This window comes from Haliaeetus albicilla, chromosome 25, assembly GCF_947461875.1.
Source record: "Haliaeetus albicilla chromosome 25, bHalAlb1.1, whole genome shotgun sequence".
NCBI classification, from domain to species: domain Eukaryota; kingdom Metazoa; phylum Chordata; class Aves; order Accipitriformes; family Accipitridae; genus Haliaeetus; species Haliaeetus albicilla.
Genome location: NC_091507.1, coordinates 17,826,055 through 17,842,176, shown reverse-complemented (window position 1 = coordinate 17,842,176; position 16,122 = coordinate 17,826,055). Strand labels below are relative to the sequence as shown.

At 40.8% G+C, this 16,122-nt stretch overlaps 1 protein-coding gene across 2 annotated transcripts in view; it reads right to left on the bottom strand.

Moving 5' to 3' along the window:
* Positions 1-16,122, bottom strand: part of IL1RL1 (interleukin 1 receptor like 1) — a 29,250-nt gene that overhangs the window by 10,421 nt on the left and 2,707 nt on the right. The window contains exons 2-9 of one of the 2 annotated variants that reach the window (XM_069770131.1): positions 13,456-13,551; positions 12,520-12,590; positions 10,081-10,282; positions 9,615-9,783; positions 9,365-9,527; positions 6,642-6,710; positions 4,639-4,771; positions 4,389-4,546 (exon numbers count right to left, since the gene is read on the bottom strand). In XM_069770131.1, coding sequence (XP_069626232.1) covers positions 4,389-4,546; positions 4,639-4,771; positions 6,642-6,710; positions 9,365-9,527; positions 9,615-9,783; positions 10,081-10,282; positions 12,520-12,583 — 958 coding nt within the window. In that variant the 5' untranslated portion in view covers positions 12,584-12,590; positions 13,456-13,551. Of the gene's footprint in view, positions 1-4,388; positions 4,547-4,638; positions 4,772-6,641; positions 6,711-9,364; positions 9,528-9,614; positions 9,784-10,080; positions 10,283-12,519; positions 12,591-13,041; positions 13,248-13,455; positions 13,552-16,122 lie in introns of those variants that run through there. The other variant, XM_069770132.1, reaches the window with a different exon arrangement.

The following is a 16,122-nucleotide window of genomic DNA, read 5'->3' as shown; positions in this document are numbered from 1 at the left end:
GCAACATTTGAAGGATTTCCTGACAAACTCCGGAAGAACAGCAGTATTTTTGTAACTTCTCTGGCTTCTAAGGTAGACACACTTCGAGACAGTTAAGGCAGAGATCTGGGTCTGGAATTCCTGTCCACATCCGTCTACCAAAGATGAGCCAAAAGGTTAGGTTCGGCATTAAATATCTTTGAGGAAGAACAGAGCTGATGTTCTGGGCTGAACTTCAGCTCTGCTTTAAATGACTGGAATTTCTGGCATTTTCCAGAGAAGAGGGTTCACACCAGAAAGATTTGTGGTCCTCTGGGCATTTTATACTTCCTTGTGAATGAGAATGGAGGAATGCTCAGGGAGAAATAAGATGATGCTTCTGGGTCACACACATGAAAAGCCACCTCCAGTTATTTAATGAGCCCTGAATCAAGATGAGGAACTACAAGCCAGTGACAGCTTATATATTAATAAAAAGGGAAGGACTTGGAAAGTATTCAGACAGACCATGTATTCCCTAGCAGACAGGTTAAAGGGGATGCTGAAAGGATGTTCCTGTCCTGACCCAGCTGTGCTGGTAGGAGTTAACACAAAAGTGTTTCTCCGATTATCTGTCATTGCCTCTGTCTCAGGAGCTAACAGCTCTCCTCCTTCTGCCAGCAGAGCTACTTTTGTGAGCATCGATCCACTGCAGATATCGATGACCTGAACTGGCGTGAACAGTGTAGCCGATTAGTTTTCTCGTTCTTGAGAGGTGGCATCTTCCAGCGTGAGAGATACCAAGCAGCTGTGGAGGGCAACTGGGAGTAGTCTGGCAGGCAGAGTTGCTGTCTCTTGCGCAGGTGCCCAGTGATACTAGCTACATCTTTGTCACGAAAGGTGGAAGAAAAGGGAATTAAAAGTTGTCGCAAATTCCTTAGCCTTACAATAACCAGAGGCACACCGCACAACAAGTTACGCAGATGATCTCAGAGCACATGAGAGGACATGTCTTGTGGCAGAGAGAGAACGTAAAATCTGGGACATATAGGACTGAAAGATCTGGAGGAAATGAGACAGCCTATATTTTCTGTAAAAAGGTATTATGAGACATGAAGACTGTGTTTCTGAACAAGTGTTCGTGAAGGAGTCAGAAGGTAGCAAACAGCTTTAGTCAAAATGGGCAGAGAAAGGATGGGAAATAGCATGGAAGGATGGGTTCCATATTGACTGGGGGTGATGAAAGTCTAGGCAGGGGCTGGATGGGGAAAAAAATGGAGAAAAATCTTCCTCAGCAGGAGGAGAAGCAATCTCCACATGCAGCAGCAGCAGCTGAACAATGCGGGGACATTAGCACCTCCTAATGGAGGCAAGACCATAGCTGCAGAGACTCAAAATTCATAGCCAAATCCTCATTAAATTCTTCTGTTAAAACAAAGAATTTGCCTGATATCACTGTGTCTAAAAGACATAGTGTGCGTAGTCTGGATACCTCCACACCAAAAGAAGCTGACTGCGCTGCGTTGCTCCCGAAAACTGAGGTACGTAGGTTATGTAGCTCATTTCTAAAGAGTGGATAGGCTTCTTTTGGCAGTAATTATTTCCTATTTAAAAAGATAAGTGAAAAGACACTTGGGACAGACACTTTCCACAATACAGCACTTTTCTTCACACACATATGTGAACACATACATGTATGTACAGCATCTATCCTAAGCTGGAAAATATACTTTTTTCCCTGTGAAATGTCAAGCAGGTTTGCCAATGACATCTGTTCCTGCCAGTATTAAGGGAGTATTTTTGTTTTCCATGGAGACAAAACTAAACATCTCTCACCACTCTTGACTGTGAAAGAAATTCCTCTGTTTCTCATCACTCCTCTCTGGCAATTTTTTATTCTTATGTGGATTACAATTGTTATGAAAGCAAATTGTTAGGATTAATTATAATGATATTGCTAACAATGAACTAGGACTTAAAAGTATTTGATTGTGACTCAGAAAAATAGATTTAATTCCCGGTTCCCATGGAAAATTTCCATGTGGTGAGCCAAATCATTCGTTTAGCAGGTTTTTGAAGACAGAGACTATTGCTGCAAGACTGAACAGGTACTAATGCAGAGGAGGTCTAAGGCAATTGCTTACAGCAACTTTGCTTCCTCCCTTAATCTGTCACCTGTGCTGCTAAACACTATTTATCTAGTTCATTAAATGCCCCCCAAATGGACTAATTTGATAGTAAATGGCACAACACGTATTCATCTCTTACTTCCTATCACAGATCTGTGCTACAAATAATGACAATGTAAGCCATATTGAATGTCCTGAAAAAAAAATAATCAGAAAACAGAGCAGGAACTTGTATAAAAAGAACATTAACAGGATAGTAGCGGGCAGACACAAATTGTGCTGTGGGAAACACTAAGGAACAACCAAATATTTAAAAAAACCCACACAACTGTTTTTCCCATTAAAAATAAACCAACAAACAAAACACAAAAAGAAGGAGAGTACACATTTTTATTACACAGTTACAACATGAGAGGCACGAGCAAACCCTACAGCATTTTTATGATACTCAGAGGCAAGCTGTCATTGTTTTAGCATAAATATTGCTCAGCTGTGTGAGGAGTGAGTGAAGAAAACTAAAGCAGAGCACAACCATTTCTGGACATAGCATTGCTTACACCAACAGTGCTGAGGAGCAGAAGCAGGCATCTTGACAATAGCAGCAACAAGGAGAAGGGGACAGATATCCACACAAAACAGGCAGCAGCAAAGGGGGGGTCACAGTCAAGAGCTTTCATGAACATTTACTGAAGACCTATGGATAAAAAACAAAATAAGATTTGTCTACAACAGAAATCAGATTCAATGAATCACTTGATGAATACAGAATATAAAATATACTCTTTCATTCATCTAGTTCATAATATGGGGCCAATAAAAGACTTGTACTGCCTGAACTAGAGCAAGCAGGAACTGTTACTCCGTTTCCTTCCGTCTCATTGCAAGTACGCTCCCACGCTCAGATACTTCAGTGCAGAGCTGATGTGCTTCCACTTTCCTGACTGATGCTATGCTCATACTTACTTAGTAATATCCAACCAAAACATCTCCTGCCACCTTCCTCTGGGGGGAATTGGTGCTATCCTGCTGGTTGATGCCCTATCCTCTGTTATAATTCACCTACATCCCTTCTAGTCTAGGCTACGGCAAGGAAATATGTCCATGCTTTGAAGCCATGATTCTGTAGGAAGTTATGAACGGTCAAGAATACGGCAGGACATGGAGCTGTGCACACCCGGTGATCACAATACCCTTGATTTTACTCTTCCCACCATTCTCTTATAGAAAACTAATCCTTGGTAAAGGCCTTGGGACTTCTTCTCAAGGTCCTTGGTGGTTCAGCTTATCTGAAGGGATAAGAAAGGAAAACATTGACCGCAGCTTCTTGTTGTGCCTTCACAGACACAATAGCATTTTCTGCCATAAGAATCTAACTCAGTGGTGCTGGCAACAGTGCTTAGGTATATGGCTATCCCTATTAAAAAAAAAAAATCCCATAAAAGCTAAAGACCATCCCAGTCCCCATCATTTACTGCCCTGGATTTTCGTTCTCTGGCAGAAATTACTAGAACCATGAATTTAAAAACAAAACAAAGGGAAAGCCTTCAAAGTGTTACTGGCACCTCTGTGTGGCACACAGTGAACACAGTGGCTCTCAGAGGGAGAGACGATAAAGCCAGACATTGCAGAAGTTAGTCACAACGTTTAACATTCAGTCAAAAAACAAGGCGCTGCAGTGGATGGGGTATGGGAGGGAAGGCAAGCAAACTGGCAAACTGGCAGCTGAAACTCTTGGGTTTAAAGTTTGCCTATTTTCTGCCATGGTTCCACACCAGATACAACTGTTTGATTCTCAAAAGAAGATGAATCTCTGCTCCTCACAACGCATTGTAACACTGACGACCAAAGGAGAGGTCAGTTCCTTGCCTGGCTCTCTCATCTGCAGAGGCTCCTCCACAGCCTGAGTGTTTTGTAGAGCAGACTGCACTATACCAGTGTACTTCAAATCCAAGTGCACTGCCTGCCTTCAAGGCACAGGGAATTTGTCACCAAGCAGAAATATCCTAGAAACAGGAAATTCTTATCACAGGGCTGATACAGTCGTGCTCTGCATATTTAACCTCTCGCTGATACCATTCGAGTAACGCCCCCTCCACCCCCCAGCAGAATTTAGCCCAAGGACTTTCATGACCTCATGAAGCCAAGAGAATTTTGCCACTGGCTTGAACACATAGGGAGGAAGCAGGCTGGTTTTTCTTCCTACTAACAGAAACTTTCTTACTAACAGAAACAAATAATAAAATCACCAACATATTTCAAACTGAGTGCAAAGTGTAAGAAAACGAAACGAAAAAATCCTACCCTCACTTTGTGCTTTAAGTTTTAACGTCACCGTGGCTCTTGTGTTCTGCATTTCGTTCACCGCTACACACGTGAAATTTGCCTGCAGATCCTCCTTTTTTATTTCAGTAATGTGCAAAGTGGTCTCTCCGTAATATTCTTGCTCACGTCCTTCAAAACTAAGAGAGAGAGAAAGAGCTGGTACTGTTGGCTTTAATGGCTATGAACAGTTTGCATAGAAGAAAGCTTATTCTGTGTTATATGTACTTACAAATGAGTTTTTTCGTGAAATCTTGAAGAATCTAAGTGTTTCACTGGGATGTTATCTATATCCCATGTGACAACAGCGATCGGCTGTTTCTTAATCCCCAGGCGGGCCTGACATTTCAGAGACAAAGCAGCACCTAATCAAGATACAGAGAGATGTAAACACTCCTTGATGAAAAACAAGTATAATTTTATTTTCCTCATAACATCTCTTTCTACAAATCTTCATACCACCTGTGAGTTTCGTCTTAACAATTTTGATATATTTTTCTGAACTACTGCTGACAAAATGATGACAAAAAGAAATAGTAAAATGAGATTTTTAACAAATTATCTAATACAACACCAAGGATTACAAAAGGGATTATTTATATTTGTTATGATGAAGGCAATGTAGATTTTACTTGCGATGCTTAACCCACGTAATCAACTACTGAGGAACATGGAAACTAAATGCTGGTTTACACACAAATGTACATGGAAATAACATAACTAAATTTCAGTATATATTCTTTTGCCGAAGTCTTGTGTGCAGAGTCTTATCTTGGATTTTATTCAAGCTGGACAAAAGTGAAGTAAACCAGTCCAAGCAAAACTAACACAGGAAATTACTTCTTAAGTATTTGTTATTAGGAAATATTTATTCCAAAGGGTCACCATCGCACTGGAAGAAGGTACAATTAAAACACTTTAAATCATTTCCATGTAAATCTGCATCTAAGCAAGGCTTAGATAAGATTAACAAATCTTATAACTTACAACCTGAATCAGTATTAGGGACCATGGAGAAATCCCTTCATTTTTGCAAATAGGAGACAATGGAACCAGTACAGCAAATGGTTTTTACACGTAAAGCGAATTTGCTCCGTGCAAGCAGTGCCAGATCACTTATTGTCCCAGAGGGGTGGGCAGAGCCCACAGAGCACTAGAGACTGACCATCTTCTTAGAGAAAGGTGGTCCTGGAGCACAGATCACCTAATTCTGGGTGACAAAGCAACTGGGGGAAAGAGGCAAAAAGAACGGGACTGTGAGTCAACCCAGCACGTCTCTGAGCCTCAGTGCATGGCACCTCGGACGGGACCCCTGCAGTACCTGCTACCAGCCCAGCCTTGCTGTAGGACAGAAGCAGTGGAGCGGGAATTGCGATCCCTTCTCCCAGTGGCCCAGATTCACCCCACCTGCCCTGGGAGACAGGCACCCTGAGCTACCTATTCACGTTTCAGATGGGCTCAGTTGCTTTCCGGAGGGGTCCACCTTTCTCCATTGACTATACAAGAACCCCGGGCTGCTCTCACTCCTACCACAAGCACCTTGCTCTGAGGCTGCAAGTGAATCTGAACCACTGAAAACATCTGCGGTCCTAAACAAAAGGGAGACGGGGAGCAAGCTCTGCATCACGGGCTCTCCAACCTCCTATTTCTAAGTTCACTCCCTGGTCCTGTCATTCAGCCCTCCCGGTATCTTGCAGCCAGCCAGGTCTGCTCAACGCTAGCCAACAGGGACATGAGCCAGGCAGTGCTCCTCAGCCTCGGGGACAGCGACCATCCCTTGCTCTCCTTCATCCATCAACGGAGACACAGCCACTGCCTCCACATGGAGATTGCAAGTAACAAGGAGTATCTCTAATTGCAAGAATAGTCCATCCTTCTCTCTTAGGGGTACCATCGAGCGGTTTCAAGGGATTTAGCTAAAGCCCTCTTTGAAGAGGATGGAAATGGTCACCCCTTCAGCTGAGATGTAATAATTGACCATGTGAGTAATCCTACTCTGTCCCAGTGAGGGTAGAATGGGTTATTTAAATCCCCTTAAATTGCTGCTTAATGCCTAAATAACCCATCAGGTACATCTAACTTCACATCCCTGTGCCTGGGGTGAATTAAATCTGGTAAACATTATGGTGCAAAACAGTAACGAAAAACTCCATCATTAAATCTTCTTGAAGATTCCCATGTTCGCTACGCCATCACAAAATGTTAATTTAGAAATAATTTAAAGTGAGTACTTACCAAGCTCCACTTCTATTATACCTTTATCCTTTGGAAATAAAATTTGAGGAGGCAGAGGTGAGTGTTTTGCTTTAGAAATTAAGGAGAGAAAGAATGCACATATTAGAAAGTTGTGAAAATGCATTTTGTAAGATAATGATTATAATCTGTACTGTTAATATTTTAAGATCCCAAAGCAGAATTGCACATTAGCACTACAACAGTGTTTCACATGTCTGTCAGGATCATCTGGTTTTATTCCTATGACCAAATATTTCTGAGGAGTCTGTACCCGTTAATAAAGTGTTTCTCCCCATTTATTTAATTTTTACCTTTGTACCTAAAGAGCAAGGATAAGTTTCAGTTTCTCAAGTACTGTTTTAGCTGCTGAGTGGGCAAAAAAGAAAATGCAGTTATAGGTTTGTGTGTTTTCTCAGTTGCTTATTTTGTTTTTAAAAAGAGATAGATTCCTTCCGACATTTGAGAAATTACTCAGATCCATGATATGAAATAGCTAATATGTACTTTTATGCAGTACCTGAACTGGGGACCCTCCAGCCCACAGCTGCCTGCCCATGTTCCCCTCTGTTTCCCCCATCTCTGCAGCCCGACAGCTGAGCATGCCTGGTTCCCAAGACTCTCTCTCTGCTGTCTGCGCACCGCTGCTGCACACAACTGCTTCCCATTACATCAGTCTGCCATGACGTTGAGCATCCCGTATCATTACCTTCTAGAAGGAATACTACTTTTTCTTTAACATATTTCTTTTCCATCCCCACTAATAATTGTTATGGACAGGTCCAAACTACATCCAGCCGCTTGACTCGAATTAGGCATTCAGACCTTTCAGATTTTTTTCCCTTGATGCATTTTTCTTCTTTTCTTGTCTCATATTTCCCAGCCCAAACACATTGCTTGCTACCCTTTCCCTCATTAAGCTTTTCCATCTCAAGGCACCTCTGTGAAACACATAACCATATTTCCCTAAAAAATCTGCAGGAATTCATTTAACTCTCTGCTTCCCAGGTGGCCAGAAAAGCAATTCTCTTTATCCTAACTGTTTCTAATTTTCATTAGCTGGATCTGGTAAAAAAGAAGTCAGGAGAAGGTCAGTAACTTCCTAGCTAGCTAAGTTCTTAGATGCCAGCACTCAGAGGCAGAAGGTCCTCTTGGTCACTGTGGATCTGCAGGGCAACAGGAATGTACATCATAAACCAATGTTATCAAAATATAACAGCTCCACTCGCCAGCATAGTAATTTTAAGGGCTGATAAAAACTCAAAGAAGTTGTCATTAAGTACTTTGAATTTAGTAAAAACTGGAACAGACATGACAGACCCAGCTCAGATTTCACAGGTTAAGTTGCAATCCCTTCTTTCAGCAATGATTTCAAAAGAAAGTCAGATTAACTTCGAAATGAAGTAATCTGCCTGGATGTAACAAAGGCTTTTGTAAATTTGGATGCCTTTGTGCCAAATAAAACCCAGGAATTTTCATTATAACCCAGACACAACAATATTCCCAACCAGTTAGAGAAGCTTTGATGAAAGCACATTCAAACAAAAATTAAGTGTTAGGCAGAGAAGTGTCACGGAGACCAACAGGGTACTACAGGGAAGAGGGGGGTGAAAGGCACAACACCTCCTAAGCTACCGTACTAGGTCTCAGCTCAAATCTGTCTTCTGTCCACCTCAGAATAATCAGAACAAACTGCTACTGAGATCTGGGCACAGCAGCAAAAACGGGAATCAAGGCTCCTACACTCCAAATCTGCATTCTGCCCACAAGCTGGGTGCCTCCCCACAGTAGAAAGGTCTGACATCAGTCTGCAAATAACCTTTATATTTTTTCTGGAAACAAAAAAACAAAACAAAACAAAACAAAACAACAAACAAAAACCCCCCAAAACCCCACCCCACAACCCAAATCCAAGCCCACCCTGCAAAAAAAAAAAAAAAAAAAAGTCTTTCTGACTGTCTTTCTGACTTTCTTTCTACTGGTCTGATTGCAGAACTGAAGACATGTTTTGAAGTTTTGCAAGTTGATGCAGTCTGGAACTGCTGATTGCTGTGTGCTCCTTCCCTGACCACCATCCAAATACAAAGCCTCCCTGAGGAGACTGCATCCTAGAGGCACCCCAAAGTCCACACACCTCAGCCATGTTGGCTGCATTCAAAATAACAGACACAGTAATCACTGAGCTCCACTCATTTTCTATCTCTCTCTCTGTATCGCTCATTTTGTATCATTCGAGACAAACCTAAAAGTTTTTTCAGCCCTACTATCAAATAAATGCTAGATAATCAAGATGGACCAGAAGGTATTAAGTTGTAGGCCATCAACCTATTGGTGATCCAATGATCACCAGATGTTCCTCACTAGCTGCAAATTCTTGTCCCCTCGAACAAACAGAAAGCAGAGCTTTGTAGCATCCCACTGAGGAGACCCTTCATTTCAGAAATAAGTGCTACCAGACAGCTCTATCAACCACAGCATGGAACCAGTGTTGTCAGAGACTGTTAGCAAAAAGCTGAACATGACCAGGTCTGAATTTACGCTCATCTTGCTCCATTTGGGTCCTCACCCATAAAATTCACCTAAAAAAAAAGTTCTAAAGTATCACTAAGAAGATAAAACAAACCAACAGAAACTTTTTTTGTCTTTAATGTACAAAAGGACCTTCCTTTGCTTTAAGTAGACATCAGTCTTTTTTATCTTAGGAAGCTACAAAATGACTGTCTTACCCTTACTTATGAAAATCCTTGTTGCTGATACATTAAACACATTTCCTTTATGAGTGTAGGTAAATTGACAAGTATAATAACCATCATCCTCCTTTCTTGGGTTGTTAATAAAAATATATTTATCTCCCTTGAAGTATCTCTGTCCCTGAAGAGGTTTACAGTCCTGGAAAAGAAAACTTTCTTTATTTGGCTGCAAATAGCTTCTCACAGTAATCTGATCTACAACTGGCACAATCGGGGTTTTATTTACCTTATACCACTGGATGAGAGTAGCATTCTTATAATTGTCAATTGTAGGACAAACAATTTTTCCTCTTCCAGTGTCATTTGGGTAATGAATCTGACTTGGGAAACATACTCCTTGCTTGTATGGATGCACCTGCACACTGATGTTGAACGACTTTGTGCGATTACGTGGACTTTAAAAATGGAATAAAGGTATGTCAATGATAGTATTTTTATACAGAATATATTCAATATTTGTAAGAAATGTGAGTCTTGCTTTATAAACATATGGATGATTATTGTAGTTCAGACACAGGTTGATTTTAATGACCTGTCATAAAAATAACAATTGCAGGATGAAAAGTTACATGAATTAGTGTATAACATGAAAAAAAAGGCATTATTTCCACAGATAATAATTAGAATGCGTTATTAAAAGATGTATGTTTCTTTCCAGTCTTACATCTTTCACTTTTCAGTGTTGCACTTACAAATGTGTAACACAACTGTAGTTTCCAGAATCCTGTCTACAAGTTGGCAGAAACCAAAGAAATCGCTCTAAGGAAAATACTTGTGATCCCTCTTCTTCTGCAGGAATTATTTTGTTAGTATTTGTGTGATACCAGTTGACTTTCACAGATGAACTCCACCGGGGACATTTTATAACTAAAGCTTCACCTTCCATTGCATCAACTGCAAATAAACAAAAGATAAAAATCTCTGATGAATTAAACCTTAACCCCACTGAGACAGAGGACAACTTGACATTCCTGGATCAGTAGGCCAGTCATGTCCCTCTACCATCCTTGGGTTTTCAGAGATGATATATAGCAAACGTATTCTCACTAGATTTTTTTTCAAGAATTTTTTTTTACTTGAATTATGGAGCAGTTTGTTTGCAAAAATAGTGATTAATGTGTGCAACTGAAACAAGCAAACAAACACACACGCAGAGATTCAAACCAGACATACACTAAAAAATATGGGGTTTTAACTGAAAAATAGTGATTTCTTGAAATTAACTCCTTACGCAAATCTCTGCTTGAAATCCCAGTTTTACTCAAAACAGGAATCTAAACACAAAGAAAAGTACTGGCTTTAATGCTGTACTATGAAGTTAGCTTTCCTTACTTCAGTATAATGAATATTCAGTTATAGAACACAGAAGAGCTCTTGTTCTGCCTTTTTAATAAAGAAAAAGGAAATAAATAAATTTCTTTTTTGTTTTCTTGGAAGAAAAAAGTAGAAGGAGGAAGCCTGTAGATAAGATTATTAAAAAAAAAAAAAAGGACAAAATCCTCTGGTTTCCCTCTGAAGTTCAGGAAAATGTAAAAAAAAATGAAAGAAATGTAACAGACTGAAAAGAAGAATCTGATGGGAAAGTGAAAAGATGCCAGAAAGGAATAAGAGACAAATAAGAAGCTTAGGAAAATGAACCACACATGCTCACACACAAGAAAAAAAGAGGAATAAGTTGGGAGTAAGACACTAATTTTTTTTTTTTTAAGTGAGTGTATTTGTTCTTTTGAATACGGAAACTGGTCCAGAGAAACTCGAATCGAGCAATTTTGACAGATATTTAAGTGCCCAGGAACCTGAATAGTGAACTGGCTGCTGAAAACAGAAATGTTAGTCTGAAAGTTAAATTGCATTTTGGAGAAGAGAAAGATGAGAAAATAAGCAAGGATGGAGACTGGACAAAGGTGGAGATTGGCAGAAGAGCTGCAGTAGACAAGGGAGCATGGAAATGAGGGTAGGTAACCAAAGAGCTAACCAAGATAGAGAATATCTATTAAAAATGACACATTGTGGGAGTATTGCCACTGCCTGGCTTTAGATGCGTAGATGCACATGTCCAGTAGTGAGTCTCTCTACATGGTGAACACTTGGCTTCTGCTCTGGTTCTTTCTTAAGAAGCAGTTCATCTCCACTGACATGACATGTCTTATCACTTACTAATTCAGGCACCTCAATTAGCCCCATCAAGTGTGAGTACCCCCAACCCCCTCGCTTCAACAGCATTCCCACCCAAGAGCCTTGCAAAGCCAGTGGGACCTATTGGGGTGTCAGGGAAGGTGGCATTGCCCCACCAAAGGAGGAACACATTGGAAATACAGCTTTCTTCGGGGAAAAAATAGAGGAGAGGGAACACACAGAAAATGAGAGGCCTCATCTAAACTCAATGACATCAGTGTAAATTATCTTGGCAAATTCTTCAGCAGAATTTGGCTTCTTGATAAATCTGATTCATTTGAAACTTAGCATTCACATTGTAAAACTGAGAATACGGGGAAATATTTAAAGATCATATCTTACGATGTTTTTCAGACAAATAAGCAGCTCAGCTGGAGACTGGAACTACGCGAGTACCACGTAACACTGTGTCACGGGTCAGCATTATACACCTGAGTCAGCAGAGCTGACCCATCAGAAAGAGCTTGCTGTTTTGAGTATCCCCCATGTGCAGAGAAATGTTATTGTTACATTGCACTCGTGGGTTAGCACCCCCAAAACCAGGACATTAAAAAGCATTTTTAATGAGCAAAGTACCCAGTAACATCCCTGGTTCAGCAGGGTGCATACGCATACGCCCTGTCCGGTGCAATTTAAGCATGGTCTTGGAGACTTTGCCCAGCTGAGGCCTGGAACACCAGCTACTTTCAAATCCTTTCAAAAAGACCCTTTTCTTTCTGCTTGCAGAGATGCCAAGGAGCAGAAGTAGAACCTAGACTTGATGTCATGGAAATGGACAGTACTCAGTGCATTTTAATAAGCAGAGAAAACACAAAAAGCTGGTTTTTAAGCTGTGATTTGTGGCTTGAGGTAAACTAGCTACATTTAGGTTTAAAAAAAAATGACCAATTTGGGAACAGCCCACACATTTCCACAGAATAAACCTCATCAGAAAGTATTTTTAAAATGTGACTTACATGTTTCAGATGTCATAGAAACCGAGAGGAAGGTAGATAGGAAGACCAAATGTACATACCCCATCGTATTTCTAAACCAAAAAGAAAAACATTGATCTCTCAGAATATACTCTGACTGCATCAGTTATACTATTGCCATGGTACTGATGTACATCTGCTAACAGATAACGGTATCACACAGTGATAAAGTGCATCATGCGAGCTGCCCTGTACAAAGTGTGCGTGCGTGTGTAGCAGTGGTTTTGCAGCTTTGAGATGATGCTCTTTGTTCTATAATCAATGCAGTAGTTGATGTGCCGCTGAAACTACTTTTATGACTTAGTTTAATGGGGTGTAGGAATTACTCTGCCATGGTGGGCCTCAGGCAGACGACTCTTTTTGCTTGGTTGCTTTTTTTTTTAAGGAAGCTAAATGTATGTTGGCATTCTCTTCATAGTCAAGTGCAGAAAAATTATACCTTGATTTAGAAAAGGATAGATCCTGGATTTGAAAATATATACCCTCTCTTTGAATTAAGCTTACATGCAATCATCTGTTTAGGTGTATAACACCTTCCTGGCTTTCTGCAGAAGTGGAGGTATCTTCAGTGGCAGCTTCTCTAGGTAAGTGTTTAGCAGTAAAAAAAAAAGTGAGTGCCATCAGCAATGCTAACCTGAAGGGGAACCGAAGAAACGGACTGGAAAGGAAGGTAAAAGAACATATATTATACTCGTGTAACAGCAGTAGGGCAGATCCCGTGCCTCGCTGATCTTTTCGTTTGTCTCTAATTGATATGTACCTGCTGTAATTCACACCTCGCGGTGTGGCTCAGGCACTCTCCAGCAAACCCTTTTATTAAAGAAACTGGCTATTTGTCTGTGAACATTAAATTGACCTAATCTAGGAAAATCTCAGGAGACAGCAGGCATGCAATCCAGCTGTAAGCATGCTACTTACCATTGATAAACCCTTCGCTTGAACGCTGTCCTTCACTGCAGATCACAGAGCGGTGGGTTCTACTATCGTGTGTGAGGAAGAAGCGGTCCCATGGTACTACAGATGGCAGATAAGTTTTCAAGAGAAATCACATTAGAAAGGAATTATAATTTATCTTGCAGACAGTGAGCACAAGAGGAGTAGTGAAAAATAGGCAAGAAATGTACAGGCAGGGTAAGTACTGTCGCCACACTTACTGCAAGGAATTTTTATTTCAGTGCCAAAGAATTCCAGACTAAACATTGACAGACCTTACCAAGACCTACGTTTTTGGCAAGTTCTGAAATTCAGACTAAGCTCGATTTTGAGTTTTAGAAATGTCATCAGCTTTGTATTGATATGGAAAGTTTCTTCTTTTAGAAGGTTTAATAACATCCAGAGGCTTATTCTTAAACTCTTAAAAATAATAACAAAAGTTATTGTTGGAAGAGAAAAGCGTAAGAATTTTAGTGTAGGTATTTTGCAGGGATACTCAGAAATCACAGAAAAGACGAGGTTTAGACCGAAAAAGCAGCCTCCTAGCACTAATGTCATGGCAAGGCTGATGCCATGCCTTGTATGGGAAGCGAGTGACCAGCCAGGAGCCCCTAGAAACATTGTGCATGAGGAGCTGCTCACTTTCATTAGAGCTGGAGAAAAGCACGACATACAAGCACATGCACTCTATTGACTTCTTTAATTCTAGGGAAATCTTAGGCCGGGTTAATAGTTTTTTAGGAGGTACTTTTCAGCCCAACAAACATCAGGAGTTTTGGCCTGGAAGGGATGAATAAGCTGGCCCAGAAGAGGGTTCAGGAATGACCTGGGACAGGGTAGGCACTCAAGGAAGAGTGATACGGAGCAAAACAGCACACAACAAAATTCACAGCATCAACACAGCAAAGCATTTCTCTTTGATCATCCTTTAGAGCAGAAGGCTTGTTCCTAGAACTTATTTCTGACACTGCCAGGGAGCAAACTAGACTGTCAGGTGGGAATGGGGAGCTGATTTTCACATAGCCTGATTATTAGAGGCCTGGATCCAATTCAGGACCTAAACAGATTTGTATTTGCCAGCAACTCTGTTGGCTTCATTCATCAGCTAAGGTCTACTTCAATCACAGTTGAAAAATGATATGGGAACTCATGGCTCCTTATTCTCCTGAGAAGAAAAGGGAGGTGCAAATGCCCTGCACCTATTTGGAAAGCAGTTGACTATTCAGCTGATAGGAGCAATGTTTGATAGATTCATGGTGTCTCAATCTCCTGAACAGTGCACCAGGAGCAAGCGATGAGAAGTTTCTCTGGCATACTGCAGCGAACACCTCATTTCCACAATCCATGAGACATCTACCTGTTCTGTTTCTGCCTCTCTGGGTAAAATCGAAACATTGCCGTCTAGATCTAATCTTTCTGAGAACTGATTTTGCTTGACTTGGTTTCACTGAACCTTGTTATGATACAGGTCTGCTCTAAACCACCACCTCATTTTCTGCACTAATTTCCACTCTAGTTAACTGTCTTATCACTTATCTGTTACTATACCTAATCTTATTGTCTCAAATCAGCTTTGGTTAGCCTATGTCTCACTTGTTCTTTCTCACAGAAATGACTTTTTCACTTGCAGCTCACAAGAGCCATTATTGATCATTCCCAGTAATTCACCATCTCCATATACTTGTGACTTTGCTACTGAGCATTGGCTTATGCAGAGCAGACCTTTTCTTCCTAAGACGTCCTTCTGTCCAGCTGGGCAGCCAGTTTCACAAGCTGACTTTAAACTACTTGGTACCCACATACATTTGGAATGGCTCGCTTGTTCTGGAGAGGGACTGACTGACACGTCTGGGACTGCAGCAGGGTGTATACATAGTCAGAACTAGCGATGTAGCGAGGGAAAATGAACCCCTCCAAAGGGTATTTATGCAGCCTTCCAGAGCACTGTGCCATCAGATGCTGAATGCCTACAGCATTCATGCAAAATACATGTATGTGTATACACATAAGCAAACATGATATGCAAAGCACTAGCTGCAGCAGGGCTAGTTCATACAAGATACATCTATGTCAACTGAGTCTCCACAGTGGAATCTCCAAACCGACCCTAAGAATCAGCTAAGTGAAGAACTCTAAGCTGAATAACAAATAGAATTTAATATCATTAGATTATTTGAGTAATTAAATAGACATAAAAAATATTCAGAATATTCTTTCTCTGCTGGGAGCCTTTTCCCCCCAAGTGTTTGGTTCTCTTCCACAAACTTATTTGCCCCCAAGGAGGTATACCAGCAGTTACACTAACTGTCCTACTACTTTTTACAGCTATTTTGTTTAAGCAAGCAGATACTTCAGCAAGGGGACAAAAAGTAAAAGATTGATTTTTAAAGGAAAATCATAGACTAGATTTGGAGACTGTCAGAAATTAGGTTCTTTCTCATTTGATATTTTATTTGTATGTGGCTATTTTGTATTTGGCCACAACTGATACCACTATTGGAGACACTGGTGAGTCCCTTATTACCAGTGCTATTGCAGCCCTAGAAATGGAAGGCTGGTGATTAACAAAAAGTTGGAAGGAGCTGTGCTTTCTCCGTTTTTGAGATACAGCTTTGTCCAGGAATGGAGACAGCCAATTACTTGCCCTCACCA